This window comes from Salmo trutta, chromosome 7 (assembly GCF_901001165.1).
Source record: "Salmo trutta chromosome 7, fSalTru1.1, whole genome shotgun sequence".
Taxonomy (NCBI): domain Eukaryota; kingdom Metazoa; phylum Chordata; class Actinopteri; order Salmoniformes; family Salmonidae; genus Salmo; species Salmo trutta.
The window spans coordinates 37,999,569-38,018,416 of record NC_042963.1 but is presented as its reverse complement, the minus strand read 5'-3'; the positions used below and the strand labels follow the sequence as shown (position 1 = coordinate 38,018,416).

General features: G+C 42.6%; 1 protein-coding gene across 6 annotated transcripts in view; it reads right to left on the bottom strand.

Annotated features, from left to right (window-relative positions):
- The window catches only part of banp (BTG3 associated nuclear protein), a 91,179-nt gene extending 74,154 nt beyond the window's left edge, over positions 1-17,025 (bottom strand). The window contains exons 1-7 of one of the 6 annotated variants that reach the window (XM_029758782.1): positions 16,945-17,025; positions 13,589-13,669; positions 11,812-11,890; positions 11,357-11,445; positions 10,846-11,045; positions 10,403-10,504; positions 9,962-10,134 (exon numbers count right to left, since the gene is read on the bottom strand). In XM_029758782.1, coding sequence (XP_029614642.1) covers positions 9,962-10,134; positions 10,403-10,504; positions 10,846-11,045; positions 11,357-11,445; positions 11,812-11,884 — 637 coding nt within the window. In that variant the 5' untranslated portion in view covers positions 11,885-11,890; positions 13,589-13,669; positions 16,945-17,025. The other 5 variants (XM_029758778.1, XM_029758779.1, XM_029758781.1 and 2 more) reach the window with 5 other exon arrangements.
- Positions 17,026-18,848: the final 1,823 nt, after the last annotated feature.

The following is an 18,848-nucleotide window of genomic DNA, read 5'->3' as shown; positions in this document are numbered from 1 at the left end:
ATCGTACTTTTTGGAGAAATGTTCCCTGAAACAAAAATAGAACTGTTTGGCCATAATGACCATTGTTATGTTTGGAGGAAAAAGGGGGAGGCTTGCAAGCCGAAGAACACCATCTCAACCGTGAAGCACAGGGTTGGCAGCATCATGTTGTGGGTGTGCTTTGCTGCAGGAGGGACTGGTGCACTTCACAAAATAGATGGCATCATAAGGTAGGAAAATGATGAGATGTTGCTTCAATATATCCACAAGACGTCAGTCAGGAAGTTAAAGCTCGGTCTCAAATGGGTCTTCCAAATGGACAATGACCCCAAGCATACTTCCAAAGTTGTGGAAAAATGGCTTAAGGACAACAAAGTCAAGGTATTGGAATGGCCATCACAAAGCCCTGACCTCAATCCTATAGAAAATTTGTGAGCAGAACTGATAAGCGTGAGCGAGCAGGAGGCCTACAAACCTGACTCAGTTACACCAGCTCCATCAGGAGGAATGGGTAAAAATTCACCCAAGGAAGCATGTGGAAGGCTACCTGAAACGTTTGACCCAAATGAAACAATTTAAAGGCAATGCTACCAAATACTAATTGAGTGTATGTAAACTTCTGACCCATTAGGAATGTGATGAAAGAAATAAAAGCTGAAATAAATCTCTCTACTATTATTCTGACATTTCACATTCTTAAAATAAAGTGGTGATCCTAACTGACCTAAGACAGGGAATTGTTACTAGGATTAAATGTCAGGAATTATGAAAAACTGAGTTTAAAAGTATTTGGCTAAGGTGTATGCATGTATATATGCATGTATGCATGTATATATATACACACTGCTCAAAAAAAAATAAAGGGAACACTAAAATAACACATCCTAGACCTGAATGAATGAAATAATCTTATTAAATACTTTTTTCTTTACATAGTTGAATGTGCTGACAACAAAATCACACAAAAATAATAAATGGAAATCCAATTGATCAACCCATGGAGGTCTGGATTTGGAGTCACACTCAAAATTAAAGTGGAAAACCACACTACAGGCTGATCCAACTTTGATGTAATGTCCTTAAAACAAGTCAAAATGAGGCTCAGTAGTGTGTGTGGCCTCCACGTGCCTGTATGACCTCCCTACAACGCCTGGGCATGCTCCTGATGAGGTGGCGGATGGTCTCCTGAGGGGTCTCCTCCCAGACCTGGACTAAAGCATCCGCCAACTCCTGGACAGTCTGTGGTGCAACGTGGCGTTGGTGGATGGAGCGAAACATGATGTCCCAGATGTGCTCAATTGGATTCAGGTCTGGGGAACGGGCGGGCCAGTCCATAGCATCAATGCCTTCCACTTGCAGGAACTGCTGACACACTCCAGCCACATGAGGTCTAGCATTGTCTTGCATTAGGAGGAACCCAGGGCCAACTGCACCATGGTCTCACAAGGGGTCTGAGGATCTCATCTCGGTACTTAATGGCAGTCAGGCTACCTCTGGCGAGCACATGGAGGGCTGTGCGGCTCCCCAAAGAAATGCCACCCCACACCACGACTTAACCACCGCCAAATCGGTCATGTTGGAGGATGTTGCAGTTCTCCACGGCGTCTCAAGACTCTGTCACGTCTGTCACGTGCTCAGTGTGAACCTGCTTTCATCTGTGAAGAGCACAGGGCGCCAGTGGCGAATTTGCCAATCTTGGTGTTCTCTGGCAAATGCCAAACGTCCTGCACGGTGTTGGGCTGTAAGCACAACCCCCACCTGTGGACGTCGGGCCCTCATACCACCCTCGTGGAGTCTGTTTCTGACCGTTTGAGTAGACACATGCACATTTGTGGCCTGCTGGAGGTCATTTTGCAGGGCTCTAGCAGTGCTCTTCCTGCTCCTCCTTGCACAAAGGCGGAGGTAGCGGTCCTGCTGCTGGGTTGTTGCCCTCCTACGGCCTCCTCCACGTCTCCTGATGTACTGGCCTGTCTCCTGGTAGCGCCTCCATGCTCTGGACACTACGCTGACAGACACAGCAAACCTTCTTGCCACAGCTCGCATTGATGTGCCATCCTGGATGAGCTGCACTACCTGAGCCACTTGTGTGGGTTGTAGACTCCGTCTCATGCTACCACTAGAGTGAAAGCACCGCCAGCATTCAAAAGTGACCAAAACATCAGCCAGGAAGCATAGGAACTGAGAAGTGGTCTGTGGTCACCACCTGCAGAACCACTCCTTTATTGGGGGTGTCTTGCTAATTGACTATAATTTCCACCTGTTGTCTATTCCATTTGCACAACAGCATGTGAAATTTATTGTCAATCAGTGTTGCTTCCTAAGTGGACAGTTTGATTTCACAGAAGTGTGATTGACTTGGAGTTACATTGTGTTGTTTAAGTGTTCCCTTTTTTTTTTTTAGCTATATATATATATATATATATATATATATATATATATAGTGAGGGAAAAAAGTATTTGATCCCCTGCTGATTTTGTACTCTTGCCCACTGACAAAGAAATGATCAGTCTATAATTTTAATGGTAGGTTTATTTAAACTGTGAGAGACAGAATAACAACGACAAAAAATTCTGAAAAACACATGTCAAAAATGTTATAAATTGATTTGCATTTTAATGAGGGAAATAAGTATTTGACCCCCTCTCAATCAGAAAGATTTCTGGCTCCCTGGTGTCTTTTATACAGGTAACGAGCTGATATTAGGAGCACACTCTTAAAGGGAGTGCTCCTAATCTCAGTTTGTTACCTGTATAAAAAGACACCTGTCCACAGAAGCAATCAATCAATCCGATTCCAAACTCTCCACCATGGCCAAGACCAAAGAGCTATCCAAGGATGTCAGGGACAAGATTGTAGACCTACACAAGGCTGGAATGGGCTACAAGACCATCGCCAAGCAGCTTGGTGAGAAGGTGACAACAGTTGGTGCGATTATTCGCAAATGGAAGAAACACAAAAGAACTGTCAATCTCCCTCGGCCTGGGGCTCCATGCAAGATCTCACCTCGTGGAGTTGCAATGATCATGAGAACGGTGAGGAATCAGCCCAGAACTACACGGGATGATCTTGTCAATGATCTCAAGGCAGCTGGGACCATAGTCACCAAGAAAACAATTGGTAACACACTACGCCGTGAAGGACTGAAATCCTGCAGCGCCCGCAATGTCCCCCTGCTCAAGAAAGCACATATACATGCCCGTCTGAAGTTTGCCAATGAACATCTGAATGATTCAGAGGACAACTGGGTGAAAATGTTGTGGTCAGATGAGACCAAAATGGAGCTCTTTGGCATCAACTCAACTCGCCGTGTTTGGAGGAGGAGAAATGCTGCCTATGACCCCAAGAACACCATCCCCAACGTCAAACATGGAGGTGGAAACATTATGCTTGGGGGGTGTTTTTCTGCTAAGGGGACAGGACAACTTCACCGCATCAAAGGGACGATGGACGGGGCCATGTACCGTCAAATCTTGGGTGAGAACCTCCTTCCCTCAGCCAGGGCATTGAAAATGGGTCGTGGATGGGTATTCCAGCATGACAATGACCCAAAACACACGGCTAAGGCAACAAAGGAGTGGCTCAAGAAGAAGCACATTAACCTGTTGGGGGTAGGGGGCCGTATTTACACGGCCGGATAAAAAACGTACCCGATTTAATCTGGTTATTACTACTGCCCAGCAACTAGAATATGCATATAATTATTGGCTTTGGATAGAAAACACACTAAAGTTTTTAAAACTGTTTGAATGGTGTCTGTGAGTATAACAGAACTCATATGGCAGGCAAAAACCTGAGAAGATTCCTTACAGGAAGTGGCCTGTCTGACCATTCCTTGAGCTTCTTGCCTCTGTTTATTGAATACTGACGATCTTTGCTGTAACGTGACACTTCCTACGGCTCCCATAGGCTCTCAGAAGGCGGGAAAAAGCTGAATGATGTCATTCCAGCCCCAGGCTGAAACACATTTGCGCTTTTGGCAAGTGGCTGATCAGAGGACAATGGGCTTAGGCTCGTGCACGAGTCCACCCGATGCTTTATATTCTTTCGTCTTTTTACCTAAACGCAGATTCCCGGTCGGAATATTATCGCTTTTTTACGAGAAAAATTGCATAAAAATTGATTTTAAAACAGCGGTTGGCATGCTTCAAAGTACGGTAATGGAATATTTAGAATTTTCGTGCTCGTCACCCGTCGTGCTCGTCACCCTTCTTTACCCTTTCGGATAGTGTCTTGAACGCACAAACAAAACGCCGCTGTTTGGATATAACTATGGATTATTTGGGACCAAACCAACATTTGTTATTGAAGTAGAAGTCCTGGGAGTGCATTCTGACGAAGAACACCAAAGGTAATAACATTTTTCTTATAGTAAATCTGACTTTGGTGAGTGCTAAACTTGCTGGGTGTCTAAATAGCTAGCCCTGTCATGCCGGGCTATCTACTTAGAATATTGCAAAATGTGCTTTCACCGAAAAGCTATTTTAAAATCGGACATATCGAGTGCATAGAGGAGTTCTGTATCTATAATTCTTAAAATAATTGTTCTGCTTTTTGTGAACATTTATCGTGAGTAATTTAGTAAATTTTTTGTAAATTCGCCGGAAGTTTGCGGGGGGTATGCTAGTTCTGAACGTCACATGCTAATGTAAAAAGCTGGTTTTTGATATAAATATGAACTTGATTGAACAAAACATGCATGTATTGTATAACATAATGTCCTAGAAGTGTCATCTGATGAAGATCATCAAAGGTTAGTGCTGCATTTAGCTGTCTTCTGGGTTTTTGTGACATTATATGCTAGCTTGAAAAATGGGTGTCTGATTATTTCTGGCTGGGTACTCTGCTGACATAATCTAATGTTTTGCTTTCGTTGTAAAGCCTTTTTGAAATCGGACAGTGTGGTTAGTGTGTCTTCAAAATGCTGTAAAATAGTCATATGTTTGAGAAATTGAAGTAATAGCATTTCTAAGGTATTTGAATAACGCGCCACAGGATTCCACTGGCTGTTACGTAGGTGGGACGATTTCATCCCGCCGACCCTAGAGAGGTTAAGGTCCTGGAGTGGCCTAGCCGGTCTCCACACCTTAATCCCATAGAAAATCTGTGGAGGGAGCTGAAGGTTCGAGTTGCCAAACGTCAGCCTCAAAACCTTAATGACTTGGAGAAGATCTGCAATGAGGAGTGGGACAAAATCCCTCCTGAGATGTGTGCAAACCTGGTGGCCAACTAAAAGAAACGCCTGACCTCTGTGCTTGCCAAAAAGGGTTTTGCCACCAAGTACAAAGTCATGTTTTGCAGAGGGGTCAAATACTTATTTCCCTCATTAAAATGCAAATCAATTTATAACATTTTTTGACATGCGTTTTACTGGATTTTTTTGTTATTCTGTCTCTCACTGTTCAAATAAACCTACCATTAAAATTATAGACTGATCATTTCTTTGTCAGTGGGCAAATGTACAAAATCAGCAGGGGATCAAATACTTTTTTCCCCTCACTGTACATAGTACCATTCAAAAGTTTGGACACTTTCTCATTCAAGGGTTTTTCTTTATTTTTACCATTTTCTACATTGTAGAGTAATAGCGAAGACATCAAAACTATGAAATAACACATATGGAATCATGTAGTAACCAAAACAAAGTGTTAAATCAAAATATATTTTATATTCTTCAAAGTAGTCATCCTTTGCCTCAATGACAGCTTTGCACTCTCATGGCATTCCCTCAACCAGCTTCATGAGGTAGTCACCTGGAATGCATTTCAATTAAAAGGTGTGCCTTCTTAAAAGTTAATTTGTGGAATTTCTTTCCTTTTTAATGCGTTTGAGCCAATCAGTTGTGTTGTGACAAGGTAGGGGTGGTATACAGAAGATAACCCTATTTGGTAAAAGACCAAATCCATATTATGGCAAGAACAGCTCAAATTAGCAAAGAGAAACGACAGTCCATCATTACTTTAAAACATGAAGGTCAGTCAATACGGATAATGTCAAGAACTTTTAAAGTTTCTTCAAGTGTAGTCGCAAAAACCATCAAGCTCTATGATGAAACTGGCTCTCATGAGGACCACCACAGGAATTGAAGACCCAGAGTTACATCTGCTTCAGAGGATAAGTTCATTAGAGTTACCAGCCTCAAATTGCAGCCCAAATAAATGCTTCACAGAGTTCAAGTAACAGACACATCTCAACATCAACTGTACAGAGGAGACTGTGTGAATCAGGCCTTCATGGTCGAATTGCTGCAAATAAACCACTAATAAAGGACACCAATAATAAGAAGAGACTTGCTTGGGCCAAGAAACACGAGCAATGGACATTAGACCGGTGGAAATCTGTCCTTTGGTCCAAATGTGAGATTTTTGGTTCCAACCGCTGTGTCTTTGAGAGACACAGAGTAGGTAAACGGATTATCTCCGCATGTGTGGTCCCCACCATGAAGCATGGAGGAGGTGGTGTGATGGTGTGGGGGTGCTTTGCTGGTGACACGGTCTGTGATTTATTGGCTACCACAGCATTTTGCAGCGATACGCCATCCCATCTGGTTTGCGCTTAGTGGGACTATCATTTATTTTTTAACAGGACAACAATCCAACACACCTCCAGGCTGTGTAAGGACTATTTGACCAAGAAGGAGAGTGATGAGTGCTGCATCAGATGACCTGGCCACCACAATCACCCGAGTGCAACCCAATTGAGATGGTTTGGGATGAGTTGGACCGCAGAGTGGAGGAAAAGCAGCCAACAAGTACTCAGCAACTCCTTCAATACTGTTGGAAAAGCATTCCAGGTGAAACTGGTTGAGAGGATGCCAAGCGTGTGCAAAGCTGTCATTAAGGCAAAGGGTGGCTACTTTGAAGAATCTGAAATATAAAATGTATTTTGATTGGTTTAACACTTTTTTGGTCACTACATGATTCCATATGTGTTATTTCATAGTTTTGATGTCTTCACTATTATTCTACAATTTAGAAAATAGTCCAAATAAAGAAAAACCCTGGAATGAGTAGGTGTCCCCAAACTTTTGACTGGTACTGTATGTATGTATGTATGTATGTATGTATGTATGTATGTATGTATGTATGTATGTATGTATGTATGTATGTATGTATGTATGTATGTATGCATGAATGTATGTATGCATGCATGTGTGTGTCAGGGAGAGCAGCTGTAATATATCAAACGCCTCTTCATGTGTGAGGGTTTTTGGGCTCAATGTTTTATGAATATGTATTTTTGTAGTCTTCGTATATACACAGATCCCACAGGCGCATGCACTGAAATACTTCAGATAGGCCTAGGCCTACACCTTCCTAATCTCTGCTTGTGCTGATACCACAGCACAGCCTTCTGGTGAGCATCAAGACTACACCGGCATACATTTCTGGAGGTAATTATGAGCATTGTTGTGACATTATCAAATATTTGCATGACACCTCCATGGAGCATTACAGAGTTCAACAAGGAACCTATCAGTGAAACAGCAGACTGACTATTTTAAATCTATATAAAGAGTAGTAACCTGAGAGCTCACTTTGTCTATGAGAGGTGTGGAGAGGCAGACAGCTGACAGTGACATTGAGAGTAAAATGGAGGGAAGTCGAAGGATCCCGCACACACACCCAGGCATGCATGTTAACTTTTTGAGAAAAACATGGTGCCCTTTCGGCTAATGCTGACTAAAACACATTCTCATGGAAACTCGCATCTGCAAATGAATGAATGTATGCCAAAATAACGTCTTTGATGCTAACCAAGGAACTCCAAGAAACCACTCAAAACTGCCCAAACAACAATAACAAAAACAACAGCATTCGCTGCAGTCAGAAGCTTTGCTCAATCACAAAAACCTTTCCTCTCCTCAGGCTTCTCCGTGACCACCGGGAAAGCCACTGAGTCCCGACAGAGTGAGACATCATCCTCGAGGACTTCAAAACAGTCTGAGTGAGACAATAGCTACCACAGATGCCTCACCACAGATGTCTACTCTGGTAATGATACAGAGTGAAACATCCCTACACATCAACCCCGCACCATTATACACCAAGACAGGTGGTACAGTCATGGCCAAAAATTTTGAGAATGACAGAAATATAATTTTCACAAAGTTTGCTGCTTCAGTGTCTTTAGATAATTTTGTCAGATGTTACTATGGAATACTGAAGTATAATTACAAGCATTACATAAGTGTCAAAGGCTTTTATTGACAATTACATTAAGTTGATGCAAAGAGTTAATATTTGCAGTGTTGACCCTTCTTTTTCAAGACCTCTGCAAGCCGCCCTGGCATGCTGTCAATTAACTTCTGGGCCACATCCTGTTTGATGGCAGCCCATTCTTGCGTAATCTATGCTTGGAGTTTGTCAGAATTTGTGGGGTTTTGTTTGTCCACCTGCCTCTTGAGGATTGACCACAAGTTCTCAATGGGATTAAGGTCTGGGGATTTTCCTGGCCATGGACCCAAAATATCGATGTTTTGTTCCCCAAGCCACTTAGTTATCACTTTTGCCTTATGGCAAGGTGCTCCATCATGCTGGAAAAGGCATTGTTCGTCACCAAACTGTTCCTGGATGGTTGGGAGAAGTTGCTCTCGGAGGATGTGTTGGTACCACTCTTTATTCATGGCTGTGTTCATAGGCAAAATTGTGAGTGAGCCCACTCCCTTGGCTGAGAAGCAACCCCACAAATGAATGGTCTCAGAATGCTTTACTGTTGGCATGATGCAGGACTGATGGTAGCGCTAATTTTGTCTTCTCCAGACAAGCTTTTTTCCGGATGCCCCAAACAATCGGAAAGGGGATTCATCAGAGAAAATGACTTTACCCCAGTCCTCAGCAGTCCAATCCCTGTACCTTTTGCAGAATATTAGTCTGTCCCTGTTTTTCCTGGAGAGAAGTGGCTTCTTTGCTGCCCTTCTTGACACCAGGCCATCCTCCAAAAGTCTTCGCCTCACTGTGCATGCAGATGCACTCACACCTGTCTGCTGCCATTCCTAAGCAAGCTCTGTACTGGTGGTGCTCCGAACCTGCAGCTAAATCAACTAGGAGACGGTCCTGGCGCTTGCTGGACTTTCTTGGGTGTCCTGAAGCCTTCTTCACAACAATTGAACCACTCTCCTTGAAGTTCTTGAGGATCCGATAAATGGTTGATTTAGGTGCAATCTTATTGGCAGCAATATCCTTGCAGGTAACCATGTTTGACAGAGGAAGAACAATGATTCCAAGCTTTTGAAGCTTCCAGTCTGTTATTCGAACTCAATCAGCATGATAGAGTGATCTCCAGCCTTGTCCTCGTCAACACTCACACCTGTGTTAACGAGAGAATCACTGACATGCAGTGGAAATGTTTTGGGGGGATTCAGTTTATTTGCATGGCAAAGAGGGACTTTGCAATTAATTGCAATTCATCTGATCACTCTTCATAACATTCTGGAGTATATGCAAATTGCCATCATACAGTCTGAGGATGCAGACGATGTGAAAATTCATATTTGTGTCATTCTCAAAACTTTTGGCTAAGACTGTACTATTTGGGTGTTAAGCAAGAAGTAGCCGGGCAACATATCACATTCACAAATCAAAGTCAAGCTGCATTGGAGTTCAAATGTGTTTGATGGTATCTGTCTCACTGAGAAGACTCCAGCAGGATTCACACTGATGAACAGTTCATCAAGTGACTTGTTTCTTTACACTTTTTAAGCCACGTTTGGAACATGCATGTGTTTCTCAAAGCAAATCAAATTTTATTGGTCACATACACATGGTTAGCAGATGTTAACGCCAGTGTAGCGAAACGCTTGTGCTTCTAGTTCCGACCATGCAGTAATATCTAACATGTAATCTAACAATTTCACAACAACTACCTTATACACACAAGTGTAAAGGAATGAATAAGAATATGTACATATACATATATGGATGTGTTTGTGTGTGTGTTTCTTGGTTTCTGTGTATGTGTGCACGTGTTCTGACAGCGCCGTACCCTCTGAGTTGAGGGTGATGAGGGTGACGTTCTGGGTGCTCTGGGCGTTGTTGGTCTGGCCGCTGTTGGACACAGAGTCACTGGCCTCTGAGCCGCTCTCCTGGTCCTCCTGGCTGTCCTCCGGCGCCGGCACTTTCACCAGGAACGTGTTCTGCCTCCGCCCGCCCACCGTGCTGACGGATCACACACGCGCATAGAAACACACACAGGCTGAGTTACAGCCACGTATCAACACAGGGACGTGAGCCGAGCCCATACGTGTTCCATTGTGTTCTGTGTGAGCCACTAAACTCTGCAGGGTTCAGAGTATCATTGTATTATGAGGGTTCTGTGTTGAACAAACTTTAGTGGGGATCACAGTTTCATGCACAACAGTGTTTGTTCTATACTCAATTCTACATTCTGCATGATGACAGAAGAAAACAGGTGTCAGCCACTCACTTGCTGAGGAGGTTCTCCAGGGAATCTGCCCCTCGAGTTACTGGCTCCTCCTGGCCCTTCGGTCGGTCTTGGCTCACTATCACATTGGTCTGTGGAACAACACTGCAGGGGCAGACGGGGAATTATTCAGTGTCTAATACCTCAACAGACTCCAGTGCAAAATTGTGTTCATGGGAATAGGCACATTCTACTCTAGCACTCACTTGTAAGAGAATGAGTACTACGCCACAACTCCCTAACCCTCATAAAGCACAAGTCAACTAGTGTCATCGTCCCCCAGTGTACCACCCTGATCTCACCCTGACCAGTCCCAGTCTAAGTCCCAGAATTTTATCCCACCACGATCCCCAGTCCTAACCAGGGTCATGTTCATTAGGCACCAAGCGGAATAAAACAACAGGGAAAGACTACCTGAACTTGTCCAGGTCCAAACCTCAACTCACCAACGCACTTTATTCCAGGTCTGTGTGGCACCCAGAGGGGAGCCGGCAACCATGGGGACCTGGATGGGCGCCTGGTTCTTGTTGACAACAGCATCCAGCTTCCTCTCCAGGGCCCGGCACGTCGCCTCCACCACCTGCAGCTTGGCCTCCATGTTGTCCAGACGCTGGCAGATCGTCTGGCTAATGGAATACAACAAGGTCTGTAGAGAGGAAGAGGGAAAGAGGCAGAGGGAAAGAACGTTCATTGTGTGTGCGTAAGAAAAGGTGGGTGCTACATGTTACACATTGGTGGTTGATGAAGTGAGCTCCCCTTTTACAATGCAGAGAGCTTAGAGACCTTGTAAAAATCACTAAAGCAGGCCTTTATAAACGCAATTTATGCTTTATTTTCATAGGACAAACAAGCTGACATGCTCACATGAGTGATTCAGCTTGGAAGTACATACTGAATCCAATCACTCACAGCAAGGTGAGTATACCCACGACCACGATGTAGTGCAGGAGTAACTACCTTTAGAGATGCATCCTGGGAGCTGTTGTCCACCCTTGGCCTTTTCCTGTCAGGCTTGTCATCACAATCTTCATGATTGTCCAAAACATCTAAAACAAATCCCAAATGAAGTCAAGCACAGTAAAACATACACACGATCATGAAAAAAACTACCAGATGCACTGTTGACGCTTATAAGTAGCTCTTCCAAATCAAGCAATTTAACCAAATGTACCCAAATGGTTCATAGCTACCATGAAGATAAAACAACTTAAGCCAGAAGTAAAGCTGAACCATTAGCCAGTCAGTGGTCCTTTACAATACAGGCAAATGACTGTAAAGAGACAACTTCAGAGGGATTAGCATTACATTTATCTTGAGCCAGCAATTTCCCCCTAATTGTTTTCCTGGTCAGGTCACATGGCCCTAGTTATGGTGATCGGACAGAGCTTTGTGGTCTTTAATAAAGATCTTACCAGTCTGGTCGCCTTGGCCCAAGTCCTCCACTGCTATCTGTACCATCTCTGCCAAATCTTGGTCCGACATCATTCAGACCTGTAAAGCCAGAGAGCCACAAAACAACATCATTATTGCAAATAAAAGAGAATTGACATTCTCAGGCTGTTCAACCCCAACATCAGTGAATTTATAACTGTCAGTAATAAGCAAACAAAACAAAGGGGCTTGTTTTAAAAGAAAACAATCACAGATTGTGCCTTTTGTTTACCTGGACCTCTTCATTCAAGAATGAGTTATTTAACGAGTTTGGCAGACACCACCACTCACTGCATTGACCCCATCTTGCACCTACTCTAAATCACATTCACAAGGCTATACCCACTCATTCACACAAAACGCATAACACACACGCATACAGATGCCACAGACATACACACAGTAAACATATAGTATCGCTACCCTGTTCTTCATTTTACTCTTATCATCATCTATCCTGATGCCTAGTCACTTTACGCTTGCTTATATGTACAGTTGAAGCCGGAAGTTTATGCACATTTAAGTTGGAGTCATTAAAACTTGTTTTTCAACCACTCCACAAATTTCTTGTTAACAAACTAGTGTTGACAAGTCGGTTAAGACACCTACTTAGTGCATGACACAAGTCATTTTTCAAAAAAATTGTTTACAGATTATTTCACGTATAATTCAATGTATCACAATTCCAGTGGGTCAGAAGTTAACATACACTAAGTTGACTGTGCCTTTAAACAGCTTGGACAATTCCAGAAAATGATGTCATGGCTTTAGAAGCTTCTGTCTAATTGACATCATTTGAGTCAATTGGAGGTGTACCTGTGGATGTGTTTCAAGGCCTACCTTCAAACTCAGTGCCTCTTTGCTTGACATCATGGGAAAATCTAAAGAAATCAGCCAAGACCTCAGAAAAAAAATTGTTGACCTCCACAAGTCTGGTTCATCCTTGGGAGCAATTTCCAAATGCCTGAAGGTACCACGTTCATCTGTACAAACAATAGTACACAAGTATAAACACCATGGGACCACGCAGCCGTCATACCGCTCAGGAAGGAGGTGCGATCTGTCTCCTAGAGATGAACGTACTTGGTGCGAAAAGTGCAAATCAATCCCAGAACAACAGCAAAGGACCTTGTGAAGATACTGGAGGAAACAGGTACAAAAGTATCTATAACCACAGTAAAAACGAGTCCGATATCGACATGACCCGAAAGGCCGCTCAGCAAGGAAGAAGCCACTGCTCCAAAACCGCCATAAAAAAGCCAGACTAAGGTTTGCAACTGCACATGGGGACAAATATCGTACTTTTTGGAGAAATGTCCTCTGGTCTGATGAAACAAAAATAGAACTGTTTGGCCATAATGACCATCGTTATGTTTGGAGGAAAAAGGGGGAGGCTTGCAAGCTGAAGAACACCATCTCAACTGTGAAGCACTGGGGTGGCAGCATCATGTTGTGGGGGTGCTTTGCTGCAGGAGGGACTGGTGCACTTCACAAAATAGATGGCATCATGAGGTAGGAAAATGATGTGGATATATTGAAGCAAAATCTCAAAACATCAGTCAGGAAGTTAAAACTTGGTCGCAAATGGGTCTTCCAAATGGACAATGACCCCAAGCATACTTCCAAAGTTGTGACAAAATGGCTTAAGGACAACAAAGTCAAGGTATTGGAATGGCCATCACAAAGCCCTGACCTCAATCCTATAGAAAATTTGTGAGCAGAACTGAAAAAGCGTGTGCGAGCAGGAGGCCTACAAACCTGACTCAGTTACACCAGCTCCGTCAGGAGGAATGGGCCAAAATTCACCCAACTTGCTGTGTGAAGCATGTGGAAGGATACCTGAAACATTTGACCCAAATTAAACAATTTAAAGGCAATGCTACCAAATACTAATTGAGTGTATGTAAACTTCTGACCCACTGGGAATGTGATGAAAGAAATAAAAGCTGAAATAAATCATTCTCTACTATTATTCTGACATTTCACATTCTTAAAATAAAGTGGTGATCATAACTGACCTAAAACAGGGAATTTTTACTAGGATTAAATGTCAGGAATTGTGAAAAACTGAGTTTAAATGTATTTGGCTAAGGTGTATATAAACTTCTGACTTCAACTGTACATATCTACCTCAAGTAACCCTGCGCATTAATATGTTTCTGGTACACCCTGCATATGGCTTCATTCTTGTGCATTTTATTCTTTGTGTTATAATTTTTAACTCTGCATTGTTGGTAAGGGCTTGTAATTAAGCATTTCACTAAAGTGTACACGTGACAATTACAATTTGATTGGGGTCTGGGATGCATTTGTTTCAATAGTGGTTGGGTCATGTTACTTGGCTGATCGCGCCCTACCAACTCCTTGTGGCGGACCAGGTGCCTGCAGGCTGACATCGATTGCCAGTTGAATGGTGTTTCCTCCGGCACATTGGTGTGGCTGGCTTCCGGGTTAAGCAGGCAGGTGTTTAGGAACGCGGTTAGGCCGGTCATGTTATTGCCTCTCCCGAGCCCATTGGGGAGTTGCAGCGTTGAGACAATATCAAAAGTTCGGACACACCTACTCATTCAAAGGTTTTTCTTTCAATTTTGACTATTTTCTACATTGTAGAATAATAGTAAAGACATCAAAACTATGAAATAACACATATGGAATCATGTAGAAAACAAAAAAAAAGTGTTAAACAAATCAAAATATATTTTAGATTCTTTGCCTTGATGACAGCTTTGCACACTTGCATTCTCTCAACCAGCTTCATGAGGAATGCTTGTCCAACAGTCTTAAAGGAGTTCACACATATGCTCAGCACTGGTTGGCTGCTTTTCCTTCACTCTGCGGTCGATCTCATCCCAAACCATTTCAATTGGGTAGAGGTCAGGTGATTGTAGATGCCAGGTCATCTGATGCAGCACTCCATCACTCTCCTTCTTGGTCAAATAGCCCTTACACAGCCTGGTGGTGTGTTTTGGGTCATTGTCCTGTTGTAAAACTAATGATAGTCCCACTAAGCGCAAGCCAGATGGGATAGAGTACCGCTGCAGAATGCTGTGGTAGCCATGCTGGTTAAGTGTGCCTTGAATTCTAAATCAATTACTGACAGTATCACTAGCAAAGCACCCCCACACCTCTTCCTCCATGCTTCACGGTGGGAACCGCACATGCGGAGATCATCCGTTCACCTACAATGCGTCTCAAAGACACAGCGGTTGGAACTAAAAATTGATGCACACCTGTTAATTTAAATGCATTCCAGGTGACTACCTCATGAAGCTGGTTGAGAGAATGCCAAGAGTGTGCAAAGCTGTCATCAAGGCTATGGGTGGCTATTTGTTTAACCCTTTTTTGGTTACTACATGATTCCATACGTGTTATTTCATAGTTTACAATGTAAAAAATAGTTTTAAAAAATGGAATGAGTAGGTGTCCAAACTTTTGACAGGTACTGTATACATGGTGATAGATCCACCTTGACCTCAGACATGCTAGAAGAAATGTTTGCCATATTGCTTACACCTGTTCAACCCTCTCAAATCTCCAGAAGTGTCCAGAGGGTAGGGGGTGTTCTGGACAGGGCCCTGGAATCGAGGACAATTGAGAAAGAACCTTTTCTTTTCCCCACTGTTCACTGTGTGCTGGGGGGAAGTTTTACCTGAGTTAGTCTGAGTCATAGGACAAATAACTGTATTTATTATTTATAAGCTACTAAATTGTGTTGGCTTCTTCAGCAAGATTCCTAATGTGGGTGCATCTGGAAAGGAGAGGAAGTTACTTTATACTACTGAGAATGATGTACCCTATGGTTCCTTGAAATTAACATATTTTAAAAGTTCAGTTTGCACATTAATTGCTCTTCTTTCACAGTTCCACACAGATGTTTAATTAGTTGAATATACTGGAGAATGGTTCAGTGAGTGCATGTGTCATGGTCTAACTTTGCCTGCTAATCATGGGCTATTGTGTTGTGCCTAGTGGCACAAAATGTCAACCACTACCTCAATTAAAATAGGTTTGTGGATTTGTGTGTGAATGGGTATAAATATAAATTACTTTATTCATTAACAATTTAAACTAAGTAATGGTCATTACCATGTTGACAATATCAACTATAAATGACAGGCACTCAAATTATTTCTGAACTTGATCAAACGGGCAAATGGACCAGAGGCTCCAGACAACGAGCTGTTCATGTACATTAGTTAGATCATGGTTGTAGACAACGTTAGCTAGAAAGCTAACTTTTAAGACGAAGTTGCAGATACAAGTATTATAGGTCTTCTTGATATTGATTCTTAGCTATCTAAAACGGGACTCCTTAAAAACACGCCACTTCGACACATCTACGACCGGAAGTAAATGTTTCGTTGCAGGTTATAATTTACACTGTTGGTTAGGATAATTAGTTTAGGGTTAGTTAAAAGGTTCGCGAAAATGCTCTCCTAACCTGTAACGGAAAGTCACTTCCGGTCGTAGCTGTATCGAAGTGGCGTGTTTTAAGAGTCCCGCCTTGTCTAAAATCATGACTGTCCACCATTGCATGTGACGTTAGCTAGCTTGTGAGCTGAACATTAACTTGCTGACAAGTCTCATTTACATTCTGGATAGGCCTAGATTAGTCAATGCATTGTGATGTACTGTAGTTGTTATTGGTTCTTGGCTAACAGTTGAAAATGTGAATTGGAAACCATTCTGAGGAGTTAGCAGGAGTGCGCTACGTTGCTAGTTAGCTGGGCTAGTATCTATGCAGGGTAAATAGGGAAACATATCGCTGACAAATATCTTCCAGAACAGGCTACAAATTCAGTCACAGATAGCAGTGTAGTTAGATGTGATGTATCCGGGCAAAACCATTGCCATTCCATCAGGTTAACTAGCTACCGCACATTAGCGAGTTGTAGACGGAATAGCTGCAGCGTGCTAAAAGCCAGAAGACACAATCACGCAATGGTAGCTAGCTAGGCCTCAATGTCCGTCCATGGCAGCGGAATAGATGTATGTTGCGGTTGGTACCATATTAATAGTCCTGTGAAATAACATTTTGAATGCGGGCTGAAAGCACCCAGTATCTCCACTTCTGGCTCACGAGATATGTACGGTGTTAGATTGGGTTATATTACCGTGTGAATGATGAATTCTCGTGTTGTTTGTAGGGATTCCGATAACGGCGTCCTTCCTCGCGAGAGAAAAAGGCTGAACGTCGGCTCGCTTCCTCGACTTCTTTTTTTTCGGGGGGGAGGGGGATCGCAACTAACTGAAATGTGCATACAACGCCACCTACTGTACAGGAGTGTGAGGCCGGTCACGACCAACCTATACCACTATATTTATTCTCTTAATAACTAACACTGAATTTCGAACAAAATGTAACAATTACCTACAAACTGAACTACTCCCATCACCCCCACCCAAAATATCACCCATTCCCGTCCAACCTCTTTGACCCTGTAAAACAACCTCAACCTTTGTACATCATACATTTCACAAAATAATAACATATTTTTAGTTGCACCTCCTCTATCCACTGCAATCCAACAATTATCGCAACCATTTCTGTTGAATATACAGATAAATAATTTGTTAGTCTCTTGCATGAATTAACATTAACACCTGGTCCTGTCTTCCCAATTATGGGATCCTTTAAACCATCTGTATAAACTGCAAGGCAAGAATAAAACTGACTACTAATATATTGATCCACTATTGTTCCTACATTGTGGCAATTTTAGCATGTAAATCTTGGTGGGGCAAACAACAATTTTTTGTGAGGGATGCATGCCAGCAAAGCCACTACACAACACTAAACAATACATTAATTGCACATTGATTGCCCACAAACTGTTAGGGCCTACATAAAGCTGTCCCAGAGCAGAGTCCAAACAGCAGTCCCAACACCTTACCACTGCTACACCTGGCTATCAGCAGAGCCTTGTCTGGCAGTGAAATAGTTCATTCAGCCTATTTTACTGCCTTATAAAAAACATAGCTGATATGGCTGACTTGCTTAAAATACTGTGGTTTCAACAGACAGCTGAGATGTACAAAATATGGAATAAGGGGACGACAAGCAGATAAGAGTGTCACGCTGTATAATGATAGGTGACAGGCGCAGGAATGCATAATAGTTTTTTTTTATTTCTCCACCCCAGAAAAGTATGTCATGAAAACGACAGGGACGAAGCCCAAAACAAACACGTGTATATATACAGTTGAAGTCGGAAGTTTACATATACCTTAGCCAAATACATTTAAACTCAGTTTTTCACAATTCCTGACATTTAATCCTAGTAAAAATTCCCTAGTAAAAATTCCCACCTTGTTTTAAGAATGTGAAATGTCAAAAAAATAGTAGAGAGAATGATTTATTTCAGCTTTTATTTCTTTCATCACATTCCCAGTGGGTCAGAAGTTTACATACACTCAATTAGTGTTTGGTAGCATTGCATTTAAATTGTTTAACTTGGGTCAAACGTTTTGGGTAGCCTTCCACAAGCTTCCCACAATAAGCTGGGTGAATTTTGGCCCATTCCTCCTGACAGAGCTGGTGTAACTGAGTCAGGTTAGTAGGATCGTTGATCGTACACACTTTTTCAGTTCTGCCCACAAATTTTCAATAGGATTGTGGTCAGGGCTTTGTGATGGCAACTCCAATACCTTGACTTTGTTGTCCTTAAGCCATTTTGCCACAACTTTGGAAGTATGCTTGGGGTCATTGTCCGTTTGGAAGACCCATTTGCGACCAAGATTTAACTTCCTGACTGATGTCTTGAGATGTTGCTTCAATATATCCACATAATTTTCCGTCCTCTTGATGCCATCAATTTTGTGAAGTGCACCAGTCCCTCCTGCAGCAAAGCACCCCAACAACATGATGCTGCCACCCCCGTGCTTCACGGTTGGGATGGTGTTCTTCGGCTTGCAGTTCTCCCCCTTTTTCCTCCAAACATAACAATGGTCACTATGGCCAAACAGTTCTATTTTTGTTTCATCAGACCAGAGGACATTTCTCCAAAAAGTACGATCT